This window comes from Heterodontus francisci, chromosome 42 (genome assembly GCF_036365525.1).
Source record: "Heterodontus francisci isolate sHetFra1 chromosome 42, sHetFra1.hap1, whole genome shotgun sequence".
Lineage (NCBI taxonomy): Eukaryota > Metazoa > Chordata > Chondrichthyes > Heterodontiformes > Heterodontidae > Heterodontus > Heterodontus francisci.
In genome coordinates, this window is record NC_090412.1 from 3,509,383 (window position 1) to 3,535,687 (window position 26,305).

General features: G+C 43.0%; 1 protein-coding gene across 1 annotated transcript in view; it reads right to left on the reverse strand.

Moving 5' to 3' along the window:
* Positions 1 to 2,955: 2,955 nt before the first annotated feature.
* LOC137355304 (broad substrate specificity ATP-binding cassette transporter ABCG2-like) overlaps positions 2,956 to 26,305 on the reverse strand; it is a 34,540-nt gene continuing 11,190 nt past the window's right edge. Inside the window, exons 6-15 of the mRNA XM_068020289.1 lie at positions 25,461 to 25,612; positions 24,214 to 24,306; positions 16,098 to 16,282; positions 11,854 to 12,005; positions 8,486 to 8,575; positions 7,256 to 7,380; positions 5,169 to 5,323; positions 4,986 to 5,075; positions 4,181 to 4,233; positions 2,956 to 3,103 (exon numbers count right to left, since the gene is read on the reverse strand). Of these exons, the coding sequence (XP_067876390.1) occupies positions 2,956 to 3,103; positions 4,181 to 4,233; positions 4,986 to 5,075; positions 5,169 to 5,323; positions 7,256 to 7,380; positions 8,486 to 8,575; positions 11,854 to 12,005; positions 16,098 to 16,282; positions 24,214 to 24,306; positions 25,461 to 25,612 (1,243 nt within the window). The remainder of the gene's footprint in view (positions 3,104 to 4,180; positions 4,234 to 4,985; positions 5,076 to 5,168; positions 5,324 to 7,255; positions 7,381 to 8,485; positions 8,576 to 11,853; positions 12,006 to 16,097; positions 16,283 to 24,213; positions 24,307 to 25,460; positions 25,613 to 26,305) is intronic.

Below are 26,305 nucleotides of genomic sequence, written 5' to 3' on the forward strand. Positions count from 1 at the left end.
TCATCCACTGTGTATTTCCCACACATTCCTCATGCAAAACACCAAAAATGCTTTTTATTGTAACATACTGGAGAGAAGTGGATCATTTGTTTCTATCCAATCTCTATTAAAGCAGATTTAAAATCTAGGCCAACATTCTCAGTGTAGTACTGCACTATTGGAAGAGCCTTCTTTCAGAGGAGACGTTAAACCGATGCCCAGTCTGCCCTGCAGGTGGACGTAAAAGATCCCGTGGCACTATTTCAAAGAAGAGCAGGGGAGTTATCCCCGGTGTCCTGGCCAATATTTATCCCTCAACCAACATCACTAAAGTCATATTATCTGGTCATTATCACATTGCTGTTTGTGGGAGCTTGCTGTGCACAAACGGCTGCTGCATTTCCTACATTACAACAGTATCTACACTTCAAAAGCACTTCATTTCTTATGAGCATTGGGACATCCCAAGGTTGTGAAAGGTGCTATATAAATGCAAGTCTTTTGGATTGAGCACAATAAATCCCTACAAAAACAGGATCTTATCTTTAAAATATTTTGGTATTTATTTGCAGAAAGAAGGAAGTGGAACTGGACTGCTGTTCTTAACAACTGCACATTTGCTCATATGCTTGCTGTCAGTTTCATGAAATGATCCCTATAATTGACATGAGACTCACCAACACCACACAGAGAAGTGAGAGATGATGTATTTTGGCAGAAGGAATAGGGAGAGGAATGTAGACTTAATGACACAGTTCTAAAGAGTGTGGGGGACAAAGGAATTTTGGGGTCCATGTGCATAGATCCTTGAAGGCAGCAGGACATATTGAGAGTGGTCAGCAAAGCGTATGGGATCTTGGGCTTCATAAATAGAGGCCACAACTAGAATATTGCATACAGTTCTGGTCACCATATGTTAGGAAGGATGTGAGGGTCCTTGAGAAGGTGCAGAGGAGATTTACCAGAATTATTCCAGGGATGAGGGCTTTTAACTACAAGATTAGGTTGGAGAAGCTGGGGTTGTTTCCTTGGAGCAAAGGAGGTTGTGGGGAGATTTGATAGACGTGTACAAGGTTTAGCCAAGGTAGACAAGGAAAGGCTGTTCCCTTTGACTGATGGTACAAAGACTAGGGGACACTTAAGATTTGGGGCAAGAGATGGGGTGGAGTGTGGGTGACATGAAGAAGAACCTTTTTTATGTAGCGAGTGGTAATGACCTGGAACTGTGTGCGGAGATGATGATTGATTTTGAAAGGAAATTGAATGGGTACTTGAGGGAAATAAACTTGCAGGACTACAGTGATAGAATGGGGGAATGGGACGACTGGATTGCTCTATACAGAGCCAGCATGGATTGAATGGACCGAATGGCTTCCTTCTGTGCCATTATGACTCTATGATATTTAAAAACAGGAAAAGCTCTGTGCCTGGTGCCTCTGCAGCCTCTGTTGGAGTAGCAATTTTTCTTCCTCCATTTTTGATAGTACGCAAGTCACATTGAATCTATCTCCCTCATTCCTTCTAAGAACCTCAAAACTTTGGACCCTTGTACCTCCCTCAGTCTTCCCTTCATCTTAGTCTACAGGTTTTAAAACTCAAGGCCACTGTCATCAATGCTTGTTCATTTATTTTCTAGTGACTTGCACTCTGCTCAGCTTTGCTGTCATTTATTGTGAACATCTGTTCTTTACTCAAGTTTCCCAATTTTAAAACAATAATAGTGAGAAGGAATCGAAATAGAAATTATCTGTGGAGAGAGAAACAGCTAATGTTTCAGATTGATCTTTTGTCAGAACATGATGTTTGTCCTGCTAAGTATTTAGATCATAAAGCTTTTCTGAGGTTGAAGTTAAGAATAGAACAGGTCATCGACTGAAAACATTAACACTGTTTCTCTCTCCACAGATACTGCCTGATCTGCTGAGTATTTCCAGCATTTTCTGGCTTCATTTCAGATTTCCACATTTGTTTTGCTTTTATAATCATGAGAACAAAACAGCTTTCATTGTGTCAAATTGACAGCTGCCAAATCAAATGTTGCAAATTTCTTGGACCAATCGTATTGCTGTGCACGATAAATGTTTGTATGTTAGCTTCATGTTCTGGTATCTATAATGGGCTGAATTTTTGAGAGTTTATTATAATACTGCCATCAATTTAAAAGTAATGAAACTGAACTCCCAGTACGTGCTTCAGTTTGCTCCTCCCATTCATGTGTTTTACTTTGGCATAAATTATTAGCTTGCTACCTTAAACACCAAATATGAAAATCAATGGATGAATAACCCTGTGGTCATGAGGACAAATCTCACCAAGGCAAATTGTGAAGTTGAATTTAATAAATCTGGTCATTTGTGAACTGGTGTCAGAAGATGGCAATGAAGGATACCTGATGGTCATAAAACCCAACAAGTTCATTAAAGACTTTCAGGGAAGGGATTTGCCACTTGACCAAGTCTGCCTACATGTGACTCTAATATTTGATACTTGACTCTTAACCTCCTCTGAAATGACCCAGTAAACGACTGCTTTGTGAAAGCCATCATGGGAAGAAGGCTCACCATCACCTCCTCAGGGTGACTGGGGATGGGCAGTAAAGGTGGCCTTGCTAGTGCCATCAACATCCCAAGAATTAATGGTTCTTGGTAAAGGAAACAGCTCTGCGTTTGGATATTTGCACCGCTCCCCAACTGCTGGTAAAGTTGTTAAGATTGGGGAAGGATTAATGAGATAAGATAGCTCTTTAACATTGGAACTTACTTAATGGGCAACTGCTTGTATTCACCAAATTCGGTCACTTAGCATTCGCATTAAAGTAAATTTCAACGTTGCCAGTTGGACAGCAAGCAGTGGGAACTGGATTATCATTGTTTTCAATTGTTATAGTGAGTTGCTGATGATGTGTTTTTTCAGAGTAATGAGAGTTCAAAGTACACCAGGTATACAGCCAAGTACTCTTACAAAATTAACCATGTTCTACTTCCACTTGTTAATTCTTAAAAGTTGTATGAAAGCCAGGAACATTAATATTGTCATCATACACAGAAGTGCAACTTCATTTTGCCAGAAGCCCCAGGTGCTGAAATCGATACCTTGCTCAATCATGTATATCTCTCCAGGGATCCTGCAAAATACAGAATATGGATCATTGCAGAAGGAATGGGACACACCAATCAGATATTAGTCTGCCTCGTAAGAAGCAAATGTTTTAAAAATTACCCAAACAGTAAATATCCCCGAGGACAATACTTAACACCCATATCCCATATGAAATAAGTGTCCTCCCTGAACATTTATATTTGAATTTTAAGATTATCTCTTGTTCTGGATTAATTCCCCATTAACTATCAATTTCATTCATTATTTTATGCATCAAATAAAATCAAATCCCTTGATCCCATCTCTAGGGAATATAACCCAAATCCCTCTCTCAGCCAAGTTCCTTCTATTCAACTAGAGTGCACTTTGTAAATGACTACCTTGATTTAGGGTTTGGCTTGTAATGTGTTAAATGGGAATTGATTGCCAAGTTAGTAAGGGTATGCTGGAGAAACTCATCAACAATTCACACAATTGGCAGACCTGAAAGCCTGGATAATTGCATCATATTGACTAGATGTGAGAATAGGAGATTTGATCAGGATGGAGCGATTTAAAATAGTGAATGGAATAGACAGAGTTGACAGAAAATTACTCTTTGCTTCCCCCCTTCAGAATATGAGATAAAATTTAAGAAAGCGAATCCAAAGCAAAAATTGTTCACATAAAGGATTACAAGAATGTGGAATCTGCTATTTTCAATGGCAATGGAGGGTACTTTGATTGAGGTCTTCAAAAGGGAGATACTAAGAAGTATGGGAACATGGAAAAAGAACAGGAATTGGGATTGGAAAGATTAGAGTTTTTTAATGTATTCTTTAATAATATATGGGCATCATTGGCAAGGCCAGCATTTGTTGCCCATCCCTAATTGCCCTTAACAACTGAGTGGTTTGCTAGGCCATTTCAGAGGGCAGTTAAGAGTCAACCACATTGCTGTGGGTCTGGAGTCACATGTAGGCCAGACCAGGTAAGGACAGCAGATTTCCTTCCCTAAAGGACATTAGTGATCCCGATGTGGCTAACTTATTGGACAACGCACAGATTTATTTTTTAAATTTTGAATTAAAAACATAGCTTCAGTTTTTAAAAGTGCACTCACTCTGTTGAATTCATGTAAAATATTTGTCCTTTTAGTTCATTGATCATCAGTGCCTATGGAAAGATGGGAAAAATGAAATATTAATGTTAATCCGTATTGTCATTTTTAAGGGTGTGGATACTTTGATTAAGCTTTTAAAACTAAAGCTTTATGACCTTTTCTAAAGTACATGAAGCGTACTTACTTACAGTGGCAGATCTGGGTTGAGCTTAAGTGAAAATATTTGTCTCATTACTCATCTGCCTATCTTCCCTAATTAAAACCCAAGGAACAAACTTGATGTCATATTTCAAGGCCATCTGGAATTATATTACCTGTACCCCCAAGTGACCTAATCATAGGCAATGCTTCATCATTGGTTTTCAATCAACAGTAAATGTAATAGCAAATATCAACTTGTTTCTATTTGCCCATTATTTGTTCCACGCTTTTGATCTTTTGCTCCCTATGCTCCTATCGCCAGTCCCTAACTCACTTTATGCCTCTGCCTCCCATCACAAACCACATCAGCATGCTTCCAAGTCTTCACCCACGACTGCATTTCCAAGGCTTTCTTGCTGTAGCTCACAACTCACCATCCACATCAATCCCCATTCCCCCCGACCTCCCAAATGTGCTGCAGCCTTTGAACAAACATCCCCAGCTGCTACCCTTATTCTGACCTTGATTTCAAGGTGACCTGTCTGCAGGGCTTTTACCAACTCGGTCAGAATAATTAAATTAATCCTCAGGTGGTTTCACAGCTTTCCTCTGGATAGCCATATTCACACTTATTCTAAAGTTTTTTTGAAAAAAAGTTTCTTACGTTCAACCCATAACGGAATATACTGATCCACTTCAGCCAAGAAAGCCACTGCAACATTCTGTTTAAGTTTACCAGAAATCCTCCAAAAACCTGCAACACAAGTGAACCATTCTTCAGAGTTTCCAAACAGGTAACAGGAACCAATAGAAGGTATAGGGAAATGGCTCAAAAACAGGCTCTTACCATCATGAAGACATATGGGATGGCGATCAGTGCATTGGCTATTGCAAAGGTGCTAACGCTCGCACTCACTAGGAAGGCCAAACTCACCGCCGATAAACTGGTAAGGCTGAGAGTCAAGCAGAACAAGAAAAAAGGTGCAGCATCTCTTTTCAACCCTGTATTGAGCACATTGCAATCAAGGGTTGAAAATGCATTGCGCAATGTTAGTTGACAAGCTAGTTCAATAAACGATTTCAAATAGGAGGGCTGCTGATTTTGTTAAAAGAAAGGAATTCTGCAGAAACATATAATTGTGTTCTCTAAAAGTATCATGGCGATTTCAGTGAAGTTTGTTAAAGATTTGGTTGCTTATAGTAATTGACTACCTGAAATACCACAAGTGGGGTGTGAAACACTAGAAACTAACAGCTTCCGTTGCGATTTCCAATCTTTCCAACACAACAACATTAGAATGTCTTCCCAGAATTTGAAATTAACTTTAGCCAAGCTTGGCCAAGACAATCTCACTGAGCAGAAGACAATGCTCTCAATGGACCAAATTGCACTGGACAACCCTTACACGCATTGCATTGTGACAGTGCACACCATGGTTGTGTGAAAAATATTAATATATGCATTGTGCAGAAGTAATGAAACAATTGTTTAAAAAGTCACTAGTTTTGGTGAAAAATTGAGATATTATTGAGTTGTCAAGCAACAAAGATCATGCCCCTTTTGTCCTTTTGAAGTATTTATTGATGGCCTATTCTCTAATGTAATTTGTGTTTTACAGTCCAATATTTTTATACAATGCACATGTGTCTGGTGGTCAATGAGGCACAGAGGAGGGACGTAGAGGCTGCAAAGTAGAGTGACAGGGAGACAAAGAGTAGATTACTAAGGAGAAACAGCAAAGGAAAGAACTACAAAAATGGTAAAGGAGAGTGAATGAGATAGAGATTGCTGAGGAGTGAGATGGATTGGGAAATGCCAAAAGAGACAGAAATAACTTCAGTGATAGTATAGGGGAGTGAGCGAAGGAGAGATGAGTGGAAGATGGAGGAAAACACACTGGAGTGAGATAGTTGAGCTAAGGGAAAATTAACCCTCAAGAAGGGAGAGGGATGATTCTTACCCGAAGGTGGTTAAGGGAGAGAAGCAAAGTGAAAAATAGAGCGGGTGAAATTGGTCTTGGGCAGTCGTGCAGAATTGGCTTTTGTGGCAGCTCGTTTTATACAGTGGGACTTCTGTTCCACTGAAACTGGTTTTGTGCTCCCACCCCCCGGACCAATGTCCTCCCCATTGAACCTGAAATCAAATATAATAAATAAAAATCTACAGCAACAGCTCCACTTGTGCTCTGCATGGAAAGCGATTACAAACTGAGCATGCCCAAAGGTTTCACCCTTCGAATCCATGCAACTTTATAGAATTATCCCAAGTTCATGAGTAGTCGATGAATGTCGGTCAGTTATGATTTATGTGATAAAATCAGGTGACTTGGCAGCGCCAAATCCTGCCCATTCATTTCACAGATAAGTATCCCATTGAGATAGTGGAGCAGGGGCGTGGCTAGAGAACTGTAAAAGATTCGGGCCGAATAGTTCCAATTTGCTTTCTATCTTTAACCTCTGCGTTAGAACTTGGTCTATCAGAGGCATCCCAGTATTGACCTCTTCCAATCTCAACCCTTGATTAAAATACTCCAATGGATTTATCCCCAGGTATCCATTATTGAATAAATAAGACTTTTAAATATTCTACACTACTATCTATAATTCAACTGAGGTATCAATTATATATTAATAAAAGTAAGGAATCAGTCTTATTGGTTTCTCAGTTCTGATGAAAGGTCACAGACCTGAAAAGTTAACTCCGCTTCTCTCTCCATAGATGCTGCCAGACCTGCTGAGTATTTCCAGCATTGATTGTTATTTCAGATTTACAGCATCCGCAGTATTTTGCTTTTATTCCTTGGTTTCATACCTTGTCACTGTATGGTTAAACTTGCCTGCCTACAGGTAAAGTCTGGTTATATTCAGGCACAGCTGTGTAGTTAATAATTATAACTTATTTTGATAATGGGCGAAAGTTACTAATGCACTTACCCATCATAAAGTAGCTAATAGCTGCAAGAATAAGAACTGGTATGATGCGATTGGGTATCACATCGGCCAGGATCTTGGACAGGAAGTATGCTGAAGTTCGATAATAGCCGCTCGCCTTTTCATGGCTGATGAAAGAATTAGAATTAAAAACTTCTACATCACCGCAGTTGCGAGGAATAACATGGTGGGATTTGAATGTCAAAATAATTCGCAGAACATAGTTTTTCAAATTGGGGGCCACATGGACCCATGAGTGCCCTCTGGCTCATTGCACATTGTTTCTGCATTGCTATATAACAATTAAATTAATCCTCGAGTGATTTCACAGCTTTCCTCTGGATATCCAACATTGTGGGAAATCTTAACTCAATCCACCTGGCAGGAATCTAACTTCAATGGAAAGTGAAATTGGGCAAAGTATAAACAAGACAGCCCAATCTCAGTGATGGTGCTACAACCACCAAACACTGGGGAGTAACATGTTACTTGCTTGTAGTGACATTATTGTGAAGCAGTTCATCTGTTAGCGTGCTTTCAGTTTGGTTATGACACTTTTTTTAAGTAACTGCAGAGCCACGCTAAAAGAGCCAGTGTTCCAGTGAACATCAACGCAAGCTCGAGGAACAGCACATCATTTTCTGATTGGACACTCTACAGCCTTCCGGACTCAACATTGAGTTCAATAATTTCAGAGCATGACTGGTCTTTTTTATTATCTTATTTTATCTTTTAACCATGTGCCTGCCTTAAACTTGTTTCTTCATGTTTGTGCGTTTGGACAGAGCTGTCTATTATTCTGTCATTCACACTCTCTCTGGAGGAATGCTTTGTCTTTTACAACTACCGTTACCACTCCCTTTGCCTTTGTCCCACGACATTTTTGTCATTTAATCTCTCCTGCCCTCTGCCCTATTACCCACCTTCCCTTTTGTTCTCTTCCCCCTCCCCACCCCTACTTCACTTAAAACTTATTACATCTCTAACCTTTGCCAGTTCTGATGAAAGGTCACAGACCTGAAATGGTAACTCTGCATTTCTCTCCACAGATACTGCCAGACCTGCTGAGTATTTCCAGCATTTTCTGTTTTGATTTCAAATTTCCAGCATCCACAGTATTTTGCTTTTATCTAAAAGACTCATGTCCCATTCTGAGGAGGCAGGGAACGCAATTTCCTCATTTTAATTCACTTGTTCATTAAATACTCGGGAACAATATACTTAGCTGCATACCTAAAGAGTGCTTTTTCTTGTATGAAAAGTTCCACAGCAGAAAGGTTGCCAAAAACCTGATTGATTATCAAGAAGAAGAATGCGCCGATTCTGAAATCAAAAATACACACTGAGACTTCAGAGTAAGGTAACTATTTGATAGAAATGCTACTGGAAATGTAGACTCCAGGTGCAATTCATCATGTCAATCCTACAAACTATTAGAGTTAATGGATACCAAAGTTCCTCTGCATCCTTCTTTTCACTTTCCTCTGACCCCATCCCTTCTTCCAATCACCCTTTGCCATGTTTTCACTATCCCTCTGACCTTCCCCTCTTTGATCCTGAATGATCTGTCTTCAGCAAAGGCCTCAGCTTCATCCCTTTACACCTCCACCTCAACAAATTCCAAGCTCAGCACAATGCTGACCTCTTCTGTCACCTTTGCCTCCACACCCACTTCTTTGACCAGGAGTCTTACCCCACTCCCCCCCCCCCCCTCCCCCACCCCTGACATAGCAGATCCTTTCTCCTGTCTTCAGAATTCTCATTCCACCTGGACCCCTCCCTCTGGCCTCGTACCCTCTCTAGGTTTTTTCATTGAGAACGGCTGGTGTAACATCAGTCGTCTCAATTTCACTGCTCTTCTCACTCACTCTAACCTGTCTCCCTCTGAACCTGCTGCACTCCGTTCTCTCAGGTCTAACCCAAACATTGTCATCAAATCTGCAAACAATGTTAATACAGTTGTTGTTTGGCAAACCGAGCTCCACCCGGCAGAGGCCCTAACGGCAACTCTCCAACACTTCCTCCTACCTCCCCCAGACCATGACTCCCCCACTGAACATCAAGCCATTGTTTTCCAGAATGTTGCTGACTTCATCTCCTCTGGAGATCATCCTTTCAACCTCATAGGCATATCCCTAAACAGCCTGCTTTGACCTCCTTCCGAAGATCCACAAACAGGACTGCTCTGGGAGACCCATCATTTCAGCCTGCTCCTGCCCCACTGAACTGATTTCTTCCTCTCTCAACTCCCCTTGTCCAGTCTCTTCCCACCTACATCCATGACTCTTCCGATGCCCTCTGTCACTTTAACAGTTTCCAGTTTCTTGGCCCGAATCGCCGCCTCTTCACTATGGACGTCCAATCTCTCTACACCTCCATCCCCCACCAGGACAGTCCGAGGGCTCTCCGCTTCTTCCTTGAGCAGAACCCAACCAGTCCCCATCCACCATCACCCTCCTCCACCTGGCTGAACTTGTTCTCGCATTGAACAACTTCTCCTTCAACTCCACTCACTTCCTTCACATAAAAGGTGTTGCTATGGGTACCCGCATGGGTCCTAGCTATGCCTGCCTTTTGTGGCATATATGGAACATCCCTTGTACCAGTTCTATTCAGGCCCCTCCCCCAACTCTTTTTCCAATATATTGATGACTGTATCGGTGCCGTTTCCTGCTCTCGCCCCGAAGTGGAAACTTTATCAACTTTGCTTCCAATTTCTACCCTTCTCTCACCTTTACAGGTCCATCTCCAACTCTTCCCTTCCCTTCCTCGACTTCTCTGTCTCCCTTTCTGCAGATAGGCTATCAAGAAATATTCATTATAACCCCATAGACTCGCACAGCTACCTAGACTACACTCCCTCACACCCTGCTTCCTGTAAGGGCTCCATTCCATTCTCCCAGTTTCTCCTTCTCCATCACATCTGTTTTGATGATACAGCCTTCCATCCTAGCACTTCTGATATGTCGTCCCTTTTCCTTAACCAAGGATTCCACCTCACCGTGGTTGACAGGGCCCCAAACTGTGTCTGTTCCATTTCCTGCACCTCTGCTCTCACCCCTTCCCCTCCCTCCCAGAGCCATGATCGGGTTCCACTTATTGTCACTTTCCACCCCGCCAACCTTCGCATTCAATGGATCATCAACCGCCATTTCCACCACCTCTGGTGGTGATCATCAGTCCACCAGACTGATGCTGCCATCATATTCCCCTTCTCTCTCAGCCTTTCGAATGGACCATTCCCTCTGCGATAGCCTGATCCACTTCTCAATCACCCCCAACCACCTCTCCCCTTCACATGGCATCTTCCTGTGCAAGTGCAGGAGATGCAACACCTGCCCTTCCACCTCCTCCCTTTCCACCGTCCAAGGTCCTTCCTGCTGAACCATGAATTTACCTCTACTTCTTTCAATTTAATATACTATATTAGTTACTCCTGATACAGTCCCCTCTACATTAGGGAAACCAAACACAGATTGGGTGACCGTTTTGCGGAACACCTCCATTCAGTTCCTAAGTGTGACCATGAGCTTTGGTCATTTTAACTCTCGGCCCCACTCACACTCTGATCTCTCTGTCCTCAGTCTTCTACATTTCCAATGTAGCTCAATGGAAGCTTGAGAATCAGCACCTCATCTTTTGATTAAAGACTTTACAACTTTCCAGACTCGATATTAAGTTCAACAATTTCAGGTTACAACCACTGCTCCCAATTTTTTGGACAGTAGCTGTTGGTAATGATTCTGCTGTTGCCATTTACACCTCCTCCAGACCCATCTTTTGTTTTTTTACTTGTCCCATTACCATCTCTTTTTGCCTTGCACTCTCATCCCTTTCGCCATTTAATCTCTTTGACCTTCCACCCTATCACAGGCCTTCACTTTTTATCTTTCCAGCCTCTGTACTTACTTAAAACCTGCTGCATCCTCTAACTTTTTTCCAGTTCTGACAAATGGTCATCAACCTGAAACATTAACTCTGTTTATCTCTCAACAGATGCTGCCAGACCTGCTCGGCATTTCCAGCATTTTCTGATTTTATTTCTGATTTCCAGCATTTGTAGTGCTTTGCCTTTGCACTTTCACAGGTCACAGTTTAGCACCAGCAGTGATTCTGAGCTTGGCTGTGCTTGTGTGTTTGGGAAAGATTGCAAGTGGAGGCAGATGGAGGGAAAGGTTCATTGGGTGAGCCACTTTAAGGTCTGACAACCTGCTCACAGGTGCAATTGACAGTACCTTTGGAGCAAGACGTGCCTACCTCCTTATTGGCATTGCTTTGCACTTGCAATTATCACCTGCTGAGTTCCTGATCCCCTCCTTACTAGGAGGGAACTCAGAGAAGTGAGCAGCCAGTTCCCTAATGACAAGGGTGAATTACACTTATCTAATGCTGAGTGGGTGTGTTGGTGAAGGACTAACTGATGCTCGGGACAGTTTATCTATTGAATTTGATTTAGTTATATAGAGTATGGAGACTCAATACATGCAAACAGGGAAATAAAATAGCAAAGAAGTAACCTACTCAGAAATTCTATAATTTATAATGTTGAATGAAATACATGTAATAATGTGTGGATTCAGCTATTCCTGTACTCCTCCCACCTGTTCTGCAAAGCTTCTGGCATTGTGTGCGGTATTTGATAATATATAAGTCCATTCAGTAGACCAAAGAGTATCATCATGAAGACTTGAGCCACTGAGGTCTGCGGATTTCTGATTAAGTTCTTTATGGTGCGGCCACACACAATATACAGCTGAAAGTACCAAGAATAAACAATGAATGATTTAGGTAAACTTAACCAGGAAACACACACACACAATGATCTTGCCTGTCACAACTTGTTGGTTTGTATTTAATATTCTCCTAGGTTCAGTACAGTGGTCCCTCCCATAAGTAGCCCCCTTGGTCTCTACTATCTGAAGTACACTTTTTGCTTTCCCCCATATCTTGCTAAATGACAGCATAACTCAGAGATTGTAACAGAGAAACCTGTGTCAGGTGAATTCTTGACAGCATGTGGACTGAAGAACATTCTATGAAGGTCACTAGTTTATTTTACATTTTTTGGAAAATCATTTATGGGAATTGGGTGTTGCTGGCCAGGTCAGCATTTATTGCCCAACTGTAATCGCCCTTGAGAAGGTGGTGGTGAGCTGCCTTCTTGAACCCCTGCAGTCCATGTGGAGTAGGTACACCCACACTGTTGTCAGGGAGTTCCAGGATTTTGACCCAGTGACGGAAGGAATGACGATATAGTTCCAAGTCAGGATGGTGTGTGACTTGGAGGGGAACTTGCAGGTGGTGATGTTCCCGTGTATCTGCTGCCCGTGTCCTTCTAGTTGTAGAGGTCGCGGGTTTGGAAGGTGCTGTCTAAGGAGCCTTGGTGCATTGCTGCAGTGCATATTGTAGATGGTACACACTGCTGCCACTGTGCATCTGTGGTGGAGGGAGTGAATGTTTGTAGATGGGGAGCCAATCAAGCGGGCTGCTTTGTCCTGGATGGTGTCGAGCTTCTTGAGTGTTGTTGGAGCTGCACCCATCCAGGCAAGTGGAGAGTATTCCATCAGACTCCTGACTTGTGTCTTGTAGATGGTGGACAGGCTTTGGGGAGTCAGGAGGAAAGTTACTCGCCACAGGATTCCTAGCCTCTGACCTGCTCTTGTAGCCACGGTATTTATGTGGCTACTCCAGTTCAGTTTCTGGTCAATGGTAGCCCCTAGGATGTTGATAGTGGGGGATTCAGCGATGGTAATGCCATTGAATGTCAAGGGGAGATGGTTAGATTCTGTCTTGTTGGAGATGGTCATTGCCTGGCACTTGTGTGGCACGAATGTTACTTGCTACTTATCAGCCAAAGCCTGGATATTGTCCAAGTCTTGCTGCATTTCTACATGGACTGCTTCAGTATCTGAGGAGTCACGAATGGTGCTGAACATTGTGCAATCATCAGCGAACATCCGCACTTCTGACCTTATGATTGAAGGAAGGTCATTGATGAAGCAGCTGAAGATGGTTGGGCCGAGGACACTACCCTGAGGAACTCCTGCAGTGATGATTGACCTCCAACAACCACAACCATTTCCTTTGCGCTAGGTATGACTTCAACCAGGGGAGAGTTTTCCCCGATTCCCATGGAATCCAATTTTGCTCGGGCTCCTTGATGCCATACTTGGTCAAATGCTGCCTTGATGTGAAGGGCAGGCACTCTCATCTCACCTCTTGAGTTCCGCTCTTTTGTCTATGTTTGAACCAAGGCTGTAATGAGGTCAGGAGCTGAGTGGTCCTGACAGAACCCAAACTGAGCATCACTGAGCAGGTTATTACTCAGCAAGTGCCGCTTGATGGCACTGTCGACAACACCTTCCATCACTTTACTGATGATTGAGGGTAGACTGATGGGGCGGTAATTGGCCAGGTTGGACCTGTCCTTTTTTTGCACAGGACATACCTAGTGTTGTAGCTGTACTGGAACAGCTTGGCTAGGGGTGTGGCTAGTTCTGAGCACAGGTCTTCAGTACTATTGCCGGAATGTTGTCGGGGCCCATAGCCTTTGCAATATCCAGTGCCTTCAGTCATTTCTTTATACCATGCAGAGTAAATCGAATTGGCTGGGGACTACAGGAGGAGGCTGAGATGGATCATCAACACAGCACTTCTGGCTGAAGATTGTTGCAAATGCTTCTGCCTTATCTTTTGCACTGATGTGCTGGGCTCCCCCATCATTGAGGATGGGGATATTTGTGGAGCCAACTCCTCCAGTTAGTTGTTTAGTTGTCCACCACCATTCACGGCTGGATGTGGCAGGACTGCAGAGCTTTGATCTGATCCGTTGGTTATGGGGTCGCTTAGCTCTGTCTATTGCATGCTGCTTACGCAGTTTGGCATGAAAGTAGTCCTGTGTTGTAGCTTCACCAGGCTGACACCTCATTTTGAGGTATGCCTGGTGCTGCTCCTGGCATGCCCTCCTGCACTCTTCATTGAACCAGGGTTGATCCCCCGGCTTGATGGTAATGGTAGAGTGGGGGATATGCTGGGCCATGAGGTTACAGATTGTGCTTGAGTACAATTCTGCTGCTGCTGATGGCCCACAGCGCCTCATGGATGCCCAGTTTTGCATTGCTAGATTTGATTGAAATCTATCCCATTTAACAGGGTAGTAGTGCTACATAACATGATGGAGGATACTGTCAATGTGAGGTCAGGACTTTGTCTCCACAAGGACTGTGCGGTGGTCACTCCTAGCTATCCTATCATGGACAGATGCATCTGTGTCAGGCAGATTGGTGAGGATGAGGTCAAACATATTTTTCCCTCTTGTTGGTTCCCTCACCACCTGCCGCAGACCCAGCTTAGCAGCAATGACCTTTAGGGCTCGGTCACTATGGTATTACCAAGCCACTATTGGTCATGGACATTGGAGTCCCCCACCCAGAGTACATTATGTGCCCTTGCCACCCTCAGTGCTTCCTCCAAGTGGTGTTCAACATGGAGGAGTACTGATTCATCAGCTGAGGGGGGGCGGTAGGTGGTAATCAGCAGGAGGTTTTCTTGCCCATGTTTGACCTGATGCCATGAGACTTCATGGGGTGCGGAGTCAATGTTAAGGACTCCCAGGGCAACTCCCGCGCGACTGCATATCACTGTGCTGCCACCTCTGCTGGGTCTGTCCTGCTGGTGGGACAGGACATATCGATGGTGGTGTCTGCGACATTGTTTGTAAGGTATGATTCCGTGAGTATGACTATGTCAGGCTGTTGCTTGACTCGTCTGTGGGACAGCTCTCCCAACTTTGGCACAAGCCCCCAGATATTAGTAAGGAGGACCAAAAAAAATTAATGAACAATACACAATTTTCACATTGACAGCAATCAATTTCTACACTCCTTCGTTATGAAGAACAATAAAAACACCAACTTACTAATGTTGGCTCACCCCCTGACTCTCGCTCACTGGCCTCAGCTTTTGAAACATGAGGGCACAGCTTGACCACTGTGTCTGAGGGAGATGGAGACCTCTCTGTGTGATTCCATTATCAAGCTGGAAATCGCAGCTACTCCTGTGAGTCAATGTGTGAACAGCAGGGTCCTGGATACCAATATTTGTTCAGCACTCGGCCTTACATTTTACATTATTTACAGCACAGAGATAGGCCATTCAGCCCAACTGGTCCATGTTGGTGTTTATGATCCACACGAACCTCCTCCCATCTTAATTCATCTCGTCCCATCAACAAATCTTTCTATTCTTTTCTCCCTCGTGTTTTTCCAGCTTCCTCTTAAAAGCACCTATTCTAGTCACCTCAACCACTCCCTGTGGTAGCGAGTTCCACATTCTCACCACTCTCTGGGTAAAGAAGTGTCTCCTGAATTCCCGATTGGATTTATCAGTGACTATCTTATATTTATGGCCCCTAGTTCGGGACTAATCTTCTCAGTGTCATGGACTGTGCAAGAGTGTAGATAACAATTCTCCCATTAAATAACTGACTTACACTTTAAAGGAAGAAAAAACTTTGATTTTTATCAAGCCTTTTATAACACCGGGATATCTCTAAAGTACTTTACAGCCAATTAAATACTTTTGAAATGTGGTTGCAGTTGTAATATCATTGTTCAAGCGAGGTTCAGACGAAGTTCAGACTGCTGGCTTATTCTGGAGATAAAAATGCTCTGTGACACTTTGAAAATTAAGCAGCTAAAGGCTGAATCAAACATCATATAACCATCATAACTTAAATTATTCAGCTAAAGCAGGTATAATTAAATGCATTACAATATCTTTGTTGTTGCCTGGTGCATTTACTAATATAGCTAACAAGAAAAAAACACAAGACAGTTGTATATACCTGATACCAAAAAGGAGTTGCATATGAAGATTTTATTTTGATTGAAAGTTTTGGCTCATCTGACACGAACGAGGACTTCAGTTCCTCACTGATTTGGTGATAGTACTTCGACTGTCGGAAATGATGGGTCAGGCGATTCTTTTCCATGGGCGGATCCACGGCCGTTTGAGAAATGATCACAACCTCTTTATTAAAGAAGAAACAAGTTTTTCGATTCAGATACCACACTGACTGGGTAACAGTGGCATTGCTGACAATGTCAACAACACCTTGGATCTATCTACTGCCTTTAGTGTATAAAAACATTCCAAGACCCATCAGAGACAAAGAAGGAAATATTTGGAGGGGTGGCCAAAAGCTCGATTAAAGAGGTTGGTTTTAAGGCAGGTCTTAAAGGAAGAAAGGCATGGGGAGATGTGCAGAAGTTTAGGCAGGAAATTCCAAAGCATCAGGCCAAGGCAGCTGAAGGCACAGTCACCAATAGTGGGAGGACGAGAAAGGGTGCACAGGAGGCCAGTGTAACGAGAGCAGAGAGTTTGGAAGGGGGGGTGGGGTGGTGCGGGGGTGGAGGTGACCGAATTGTAGGGCTGGAGGAGATTCTAGAGATGGGGAAGAACGAGGTCATGAACTGACTTAAACACAACATATGAACAAACAAATTAGAAGCAGGAGTAGGCCACTCAACCCCTTGAGCCTGCTCTGCCATTCAATAAGATCATGGCTGATGTGATTGTGGAACCATAGAACCATTGAAAAGTTACAGCACACAAAGAGGCCACTCAGCCCATCGTGTCTGCGCTGGCTGAAAAAACTAGCCGCCTAATCTCATCCCACCTTCCAGCACCTGGTCTGTAGCCTTGCAGATTATTTCAGCTCAACTCCACATTCCTGCCTACCCCGATAACCATTCACCCCCTTGCTTATCAAGAATCTATCTACCTCTGCCTTAACAAGGACAGCACAGTGGTTAGCACCGCAGCCTCACAGCTCCAGCGACCCGGGTTCGATTCTGGGTACTGCCTGTGCGGAGTTTGCAAGTTCTCCCTGTGACCGCGTGGGTTTCCGCCGGTGCTCCGGTTTCCTCCCACAACCAAAGACTTGCGGGTTGACAGGTAAATTGGCCATTGTAAATTGCCCCTAGTGTAGGTAGGTGGTAGGGGAATTGAGGGAAGGTGGTGATGTGAGAGGGAAATGGGATTAATGTAGGATTAGTATAAATGGGTTGTTGCCCTAGTGTACGTAGGTGGTAGGAAAATGGTGGGGATGTGGTAGGGAATATGGGACTAATGTAGGATTAGTATAGTTTAGTTTAGTTTAGAGATACAGCACTGAAACAGGCCCTTCAGCCCACCGAGTCTGTGCCAACCATCAACCACCCATTTATACTAATCCTACACTAATTCCATATTCCTACCACATCCCCACCTGTCCCTATATTTCCCTACCACATACCTATACTAGGGGGAATTTATAATGGCCAATTTACCTATCAACCTGCAAGTCTTTGGCATGTGGGAGGAAACCAGAGCACCCGAAGGACACAGGGAGAACTTGCAAACTCCACACAGGCAGTACCCAGAATTGAACCTGGGTCGCTGGAGCCGTGAGGCTGCGGTGCTAATCATTGCGCCACTGTGCCGCCCGTGGTTGTTGGTTGGCACAGACTCGGTGGGCCGAAGGGCCTGTTTCAGTGCTGTATCACTCTATGACTCTATAACAATATTCAAAGACTCTGCTTCCACAGCCTTTTCAGGAAGAGAATTCCAAAGACTCACAACGTCAGAGAAAAAAATTCTCCTCATCTCTGTCTTAAATGGGTGACTCCTTATTTTTAAACAGTGACCCCTAGTTCTAGATTCTCCCACAAGGGAAAACATCCTTTCCACATCCACCCTGTCAAGACCCCTCAGGATCTTATATGATTCAATCAAGTCGCCTCTTACTCTTCTAAACTCCAGTGGATACAAGTCTAGCCTGTCCAACCTTTCCTCATAAGACAATCCTCCCATTCCAGGTACTAATCTAGTAAACCTTCCCTGAACTGCTTCCAATGCATTTACATCCTTCCTTAAATAAGGAGACCAATACTGTACACAGTACTTCAGATGTGGTCTCATCAATGCCCTGTCTAACTGAAGCATTATCTCCCTACTTTTGCATTCAATTCCCTTTGCAATAATTAGCTTTCCTAATTACTTGCTGAACCTGCATACTAACCTTTTGCGATTCATGCACTAGGACACCCAGATCCCTCTGCATCTCAGAGCTCTGCAATCTCTCACCATTTAGATAATATGCTTTATTATTCTTCCTGCCAAAATGGTCAATTTCACATTTTCCCACATTATACCCCATTTGCCAGATCTTTGCCCACTCACTTAACCTCTCTCCCTTTGTCCTTATGTCCTCTTCACAAGTTACTTTCCTACCTATCTTTCTGTCATCAGCAGATTTAGCAAACATACCTCCGGTCCCTTCATCCAAATCATTTATATAAATTGTAAAAAGTTGAGGCCCCAGCACTGATCCCTGCAGCACACCACTCGTTACACCTTGCTAACCAGAAAATAACCCATTTATGCCTACTCTCTGTTAGCTAGCCAATCTTCTATCCATGCCAATATGTTACCCCCTACACCATGAGCTTTTATTTTCTGCAATAACTTTTAATGTGGCACCTTATCAAATGCCTTCTGGAAATCTAAGTACAATATATCCACCGGTTCCCCTTTATCCACAGCACATATAACTCCCTCAAAGAACTCCAATAAATTGGTTAAACATGATTTCCCTTTCACAAAACCATATTGACTCTGCCTGATTACCTTGAACTTTTCTTAATGCCCTGCTATAATGTCTTTAATAATAGCTTCTAACATTTTCCCTAAGACAGATGTTAAGCTAATTGGCCTGTAGTTTCCTGCTTTCTGTCTCCCTTTTTGAATAAAGGAGTTATATTCCCTATTTTCCAATCTAACGGAACCTTCCCTGAATCTAGGGCATTCTGGACAATTAAAACCAACGCATCAACTATCTCATGAGCCACCTTTTTTAGGACCCTAGGATGAAGTCCATCAGGACCCGAGGACTTGTCAGCCCGCAGCTCCAACAATTTACTCAGTACCACTTCCCTGGTGATTGTAATTTTCTTGAGTTCCTCCCTGTCTTCCATTTCCTGATTTACAGCAATTTCTGGGATTTTACTTGTATCCTTTATGGTGAAGACCAATGTGAAATACCTGTTCAATTTATCAACCATCTCCTTATTTTACCGTATTAATTTCCCAGACTCACTTTCTATAGGACCAACGCTCACTTTGTTAACTCTTTTCTTCTTTAAATATCTATCGAAACTCATACTATCTGTTTTTATATTTCTGGCTAGCTTTCTCTTGTACTCTAATTCTTCCTTCCTTATCAATCTTTTAGTCATTCATTTCTGCTTTTTATATTCTGTCCAATCTTCTGACCTGTCACCCAGCTTTGTGCAATTATATGCTTTTTCTTCATGTTTGATACTATCTTTAACTTTTTTAGTTAACTGGATGAAAATTTTAAATTGGAGGCTTTGGTGGACTGGGAGCCAACATAGGTGTGCGAGCGCAGTGGGTGATGGGTGAGCGTGACTCGGTGTGAGCAAGGAAATAGGCAGCAGAGTTTTGGTTGAGCTCAAGTTCATGAAGGGTGGAAGGTGAGAGGTTGGCCAGGAGAGCATTGGAAGAGTTGAGTCTGGAGATGACAAAGGAATGGATGAGGATCTCAGCAGCAGATGGGCTGACACAGGGGCAGTGACAGGTGATGTTATGGAAGTGGAAGTAACCTTCCTGAAGGAGAAAATATGGTCTGAGAAGCTCTGCTTGGGACTTGAGGAGGTTGCAAACAGGGTCCATCAGCCTGAGAGAGTGACAGGAAGGACAGATGGAATCAGTACCAAGGTTATGGAGCTTGTGGTGGGGCCAAGTTGATGCTTTCAGTTGTTAATGATTAGTTGGAGGAGATTGCAGCTTATCCCAGTGGAGTGGTTTGCAGAGGTAAGGGAGAGGTACAACTGGCTGTCATCAGCATGCTATTTGTAGATGATATCACCAAGGGGTAGCATGTAGTTGAGGAGAAAGGGGAGGTCAAGGATGGATTGGAGTCCAGGGGTGACAATGAGAAGGCAGGAAGATAATCCATTGCTCGAGATATCCTGACTACAGTTATAGAGAAGAATGAAACCAAATGAGGACAATCTCATTCCACAGAACAATGGAGGAGAGGAATTAGAGAAGGATGGTTTGATGGACCCTTTCAAAGACTGCAGACAGGCAAGGAAGATGAAGAGGGCTAATGCACCACAGTCATAAAGCTGTCATTTATGACTTTAGAGTCGTTTCAGTGCTGTGGCAGGGGAGGAAATCTGATTGCAGAGATTCAGACATTGAGTAGTAGAAAAGACGGTACACGTTTGGGAGGTGACAACATAGATTCATAGAGTCATAGAGTTATACAGCACAGAAACAGGCCCTTCAGCCCATCGTGACTGTGCCAGCCATCAAGCACCTAACTATTCTAATTCCATTTTCCTGCACTTGGCCCGTAACCTTGTATGCTATGGCATTTCAAGTGCTCATCTAAATACTTCTTAAATGTTGTGAGTGTTCCTGCCTCTACCACCTCTTCAGGCAGTGTGTTCCAGATTCCAACCACCCTCTGGGTGAAAAAGTTTTTCCTCAAATCCCCTCTCAACCTCCTGTCCCTTACCTTAAATCTGTGCGCCCTGGTTATTGACCCCTCCACTAAGGGAAAAAGTTTCTTCCTATCTAACCTATCAATGCCCCTCATAATTTTGTATACCTCAATCATGTCCCCCCTCAGCCTTCTCTGCTCTAAGGAAAACAACCCCAGCCTATTCAGTCTCTCTTCATAAGTGAAATGCTTCAGCCCAGGGAACATCCTGGCAAATCTCCTCTGCACCCTCTCCGGTGCAATCACATCCTTCCTATAGTGTGGTGCCCAGAACTGTACACAGTACTCTAGCTGTGGCCTAACTAGCGTTTTATACAGTTCCATCATAACCTCCCTGCTCTTATATTCTATGCCTCGGCTAATAAAGGCAAGTATCCCATATACCTTCCTAACCACCTTATCTACCTGTGCTGCTGCCTTCAGTGATCTATGGACAAGTACACCAAGGTCCCTCTGACCTTCTGTACTTCCTAGGGTCCTACCATCATTGTATATTCCCTCGCCTTGTTAGTCCTCCCAAAATGCATCACCTCACACTTCTCAGGATTAAATTCCATTTGCCTCTGCTCCGCCCATCTTACCAGCCCATCTATATTGTCCTGTAATCTAAGGCTTTCCTCCTCACTATTTACGACACCACCAATTTTCATGACAACTGCAAACTTACTGATCATACCTCCTATATTCACGTCTAAATCATTAATGTACACTACAAACAGCAAGGGTCCCAGCACTGATCCCTGCGGTATGCCACTGGTCACAGGTTTCCACTCGCAAAAACAACCCTCGATCATCACCCTCTGCCTCCTTCCACTAAACCAATTTTGGATCCACATTGCCCTGGATCCCACGAGCTCGTCCCTTCTGAACCAATCTCCCATGCTGGACCTTATCAAAAGCCTTACTGAAGTCCATGTAGACCACATCAACATGTTCAAGGACTTTAGAGAAGAAAGGATGGTTGGAGAAGGGGTTGTAGTTTGCAAAGTCAGAGGGGTTGAGGGTGGGGTTTTTTGAGGAGGGCATGATGATAGCAGATTTATGAGAAGGGGCAGTCCCTGAGGAGAGGGAACCATTTATACAGTTGGCTAGCATAAACGGGGAGGGAAGCTGTGTGGTCAGCTCTCTAATAGGAATGGAGTCAAATGAGCAATGGTGGGTTTAGTCGACAAGATGAGCTTCGAGAAGATATAGAGGAGATGTGATTCAGGGCTAAGTTGCAGGGAGACTGGGAACATGTGGCTTAGTGAATAAGGGAAAGGGGAAGCAGCAGAGGCAGGTGAATGACTGCTCTCAATCTTAGTGACAAAGAAGTTCATGAGTTCCCTGCATTTTATTGGAGGTGAGGGTGAATGGGGTAGGGGGTGGGGTTTAATGAGAGGATTGGTCGAAGGGAAAAAATGCCCTGGTTTCTTGTTTGTGCTCAAGAGCAATTTTGGCAACTGAGAGTAAAATCCAATCTTGCTTGATGTGGTCCAGTCAGATCTGGTGATGAATGGTTAAACCATATGTCAGATACCCTCATTCATGTCTGTGTATCCTGGGATGGAGGAAGCAAAGGTGGGGGCCGTACCAGGGAGAACGACTGGGATGGGAAAGAGGAAAGGTTTTGCTGGGACAAGGGAATCTAAGAGTGTAAGAGAGGGAGTGATTGAGCATACGGCAGCTGCAGAAGTATTGTGATGAATGGAAGGCCAAAAGCTAGGCAGTTGGCAGTTTCAAAGTCAGTTATAAGTGACAACCAATTGCCTCGTGAATATCTTAAATTTCCACCTCCACTAATGTACTCAGAAGCCAATCACTCAGTGTGACAAAATGCTTCCAGACAAACTGTCCAGAACTTGTCATAGAGTCATATACAGCACAGAAGGAGGCCATTCAGCCCATCGAGTCCATGCTGGCTCTCCACAGAACTATGTAGTCAGTCCCACTCCCCGACTCAATCCCTGTATTCCTGCAAGTCCATTTCTCTCAGGTGACCATCCAACTTTCTCTTGAAGTCATTGATCGTCTCCGTTTCCACCACCTTGTGGGCAGCAAGTTCCAGGTCATTACCACCCGCTGTGTAAAAACGTGCTTCCTCATATTCCCCCTGCATCTTTTGCCCAAAACTTTCAATCTGTGTCCCCTAGTCCTTGTACCATTTGTTAATGAGAACAGTTTTTCCTTGTCTAACATATCTAAGCCTGTCATAATCTTGTACACTTCTATAAAATCTCCCCTCAATCTCCTTTGTTCTAAGGAGAACAAACCCAGCTTTTCCAACTTAACCTTGTAATTAAAATCCTCCATCCCTGGAACCATTCTGGTAAATCTCCTGTGCACCCTCTCAAGTGTGGTGACCAGAACTGGATGCAATACTCCAGCTGGGGCCTAACCAGAGCTTTATAAAGGTTCAGCATAACTTCCCTGCTGTTGTACTCAATGCCTCTATTTATGAAGCCCAAGATCCCATATGTTTTACTAACTACTCTCTCAATATGTCCTGCCACCTTCAAAGATTTATGCACATGAACCCCCAGGTTCCTCCATTACTGTACACCTTTTAGAACTGTGCCATTAAGTATATATTGCCTCTCCCTATTCCTTCTGCCAAAATGCATCACCTCACACTTGTCAGTATTAAATTCCATCTGCTACCTCTCTGTCCATTCTGCGAGCCTATCTATGTCCTGTTGCAGGCAGTTCACATCATCCTCTCTGCCACACCTCCAAGTTTGTCGTTGTCAGCAAATTTTGGGATTCTACTCTGTATTCCAAGTTCCAAAAAAAAGCAGTGATCCCAGTACTAACGCTTAGGAACACCACTGTCTACCATCCTCCTGTCTGAAAAACAACCATTTACTACAACTCGCTGTTTTCTGTCCAAAAGCCAATTTTGTATCCAATTAGATACCAACCCTCCTATTCCGTGAGTTTCAATTTTCTTAACCAGCCTTTTATGTGGTACCTTATCAAATGCTTTCTTAAAATCCGTATAAACAATATCCACCGCATTCCCTTCATCAACCTTCTCTGTTACTTCATCAAAAAATTCAATTAGATTAGTCAAACATAATCTGCCTTTTACAAAACCATGCTGGCTCTCCTTAATTAACTTGAATCTCTCTAAGTGTCTGTTGATATGTTGCCTGAATATAGTTTCTAAAACCTCACCCACCAGTTATACTAATTTGTCCCTCTATCTCCTGCAGTGTAGTTTAACTCGAAACAATGACTAAGGCTTAACTTCTTCTGCTGCAGGTGAGTATAGATTAGGTCATTCACCCCTCTCTCATTCTTACTTTTCTTCTACCCCTTCAGTCCATACCCTACAGTTAAATTAGATGCCATGTAGGTTCATGCAACTAAAAGATAATCATCAATAAATCACAATCATCAATAATACCTGGATTAGGAGTTTCAGGCGAAGATGGAACTGCTTCATTAATGACATCTAGGAAGAAATCTGAGGGGTTGTTGTAAGGCTCACATTCATACCCTGCAAATTAACAATTTACCAACATTATTACCAGTAACAGTATGGATACTTGCATAAAGAAGCCAGGTGAATACAAATACAAAAGCAAAATACTGTGGATGCTGGAAATCTGAAATAAAAACAGCAGGTCTGGTAGCATCTGTGGAAAGAGAAACTGAATTAATGTTTCAGGTATGTGTGACCTTTCATCAAGAACTGGAAAAAGTTAGAGATGTCACAAGTTTTAAATTATTACAGAGACAGGCAAAGGGGTGGGGTAAAATCAAAAGGGAAGATCTGTGATAGGGTGGCAGGCGGATTGACTGTCAGTGATTTTACAGGTGTGAGGCTCAGATCCACATTGTGAAACAAATTTGTACCTGGAGCTGGTTTTTCTTTTGGTTGTTAATGTGGAGTATAGTGCTGGACTCCTGCGATAACTGGGAGGGACGTTCAGGCTGTGGAGCACTTTAAGTAGCTGATTCATCAGTTGATGTCTCTCTCCTCTTATTTAGTGAAATTCATTTATTACCACAGACGTACTTCCATTTGTCAAATCCCCAATTAGCACAGTGAGTGAAACTGCTCAGGCCTAACTGAGCATGTCAGATCTTTAAATAACCAGTTAGCATTGAGCACAACTCATGGGGAATTAGTTATTAAAATTGGTGGGGTTACTCTGATCATTTGGGCTACTGGATGAGTGAATCATTATAACTGATTTTACACCATATTCCAAGATTCATGAACGTGTTTAAACCAGTCAAGAAAAGAGCTGCAGTGGACTAGATACAAGCTGACCAATGCATAACCACTACTGAAACTGCATTTACATGACTCATGTTTTGTAGAACTGCCCTTGCATTTGCTGATATGCAAACAGATCTTAAATGCAAAACTTGACATAATGACCATGCACATAAATACCCTGAACTGAGGGTTAATAGCTCATCATTCAGACTTTGAGAGGGTAAAAGGGGATAATGTAGGGAAATAGGGAACTATATATTATTGGACCAACATGGATGATAGGTTTTGTATTCTGAAAGGCTTTCTGACCCTACGAGTACTTCAAATAACAACTTGGTACAAAAAGGAATGGGGAACTTCTTCTCCAGATGACCCTTAATCCACACAAATATATTAAAGTCTAGCATTAAATGTAACTTCCTTACCAAGGTCTTTAAAGTATTCGATGGTTTCGGTTCGTGGACCTTGATATACAATGTCTCCTTTGCTCATCAATGTTATATAATCCAGCAATTCATAGATGGAATACCGAGGCTGGTGGATTGAGAAGATTATGGTCCTCCCATGTCTGGCCAACCTAAAATTACAGAATCAGTTTCGACTCATCTCAGCCACAACTCAGTTCAGTTGATTTGGAAGACAAGGAAATTCAATACAGAGTGAATCACGACAGTGAGAATGAATCATTCATATTCAACATTCTACATGTCTTAATGCACATGGTCGCAGTTTTCATGTAATGATAGAGAGTGGGTGGTAAAAGGGAAGCTACAATATCAATAAGTCCCATCATTGATATGCATGTGGTATAAGGGCTGGTTGAAATGTAATTGGAGACATCATGAGATTCTGACCATTGCTTGTCCCAATCGATATCCAAAGCCAATCAGAGACAATAAGGCAATGCTGTTTTGTTATATGCACATACTCAGAGTACTTTCCCTCCTCATTTCAATTAAGAAACAATTATGTCAGGGTCAGTTGGGCACAATAATGAAGGTCTGGTGAACAGTATATTAAATATTATAATACAGGAGTGTTGGGTTCCAGGATATATGATAGCTATCAGATAAATGCTGCTAATGCGCACTCATTCTGTATTCGGTCTTCCAAAATCCATACATTACTGTGATGATGAGCTGGATTTATGTTCATGACATCACCATGAAGTAACTTGGACAAATGTTAAGAGATGGGTCTAACACCATAGTTCAATCAAGGTCACCAATTTTGTACTTTAGTTGGTGAATTCAACACGACACCAGATTCA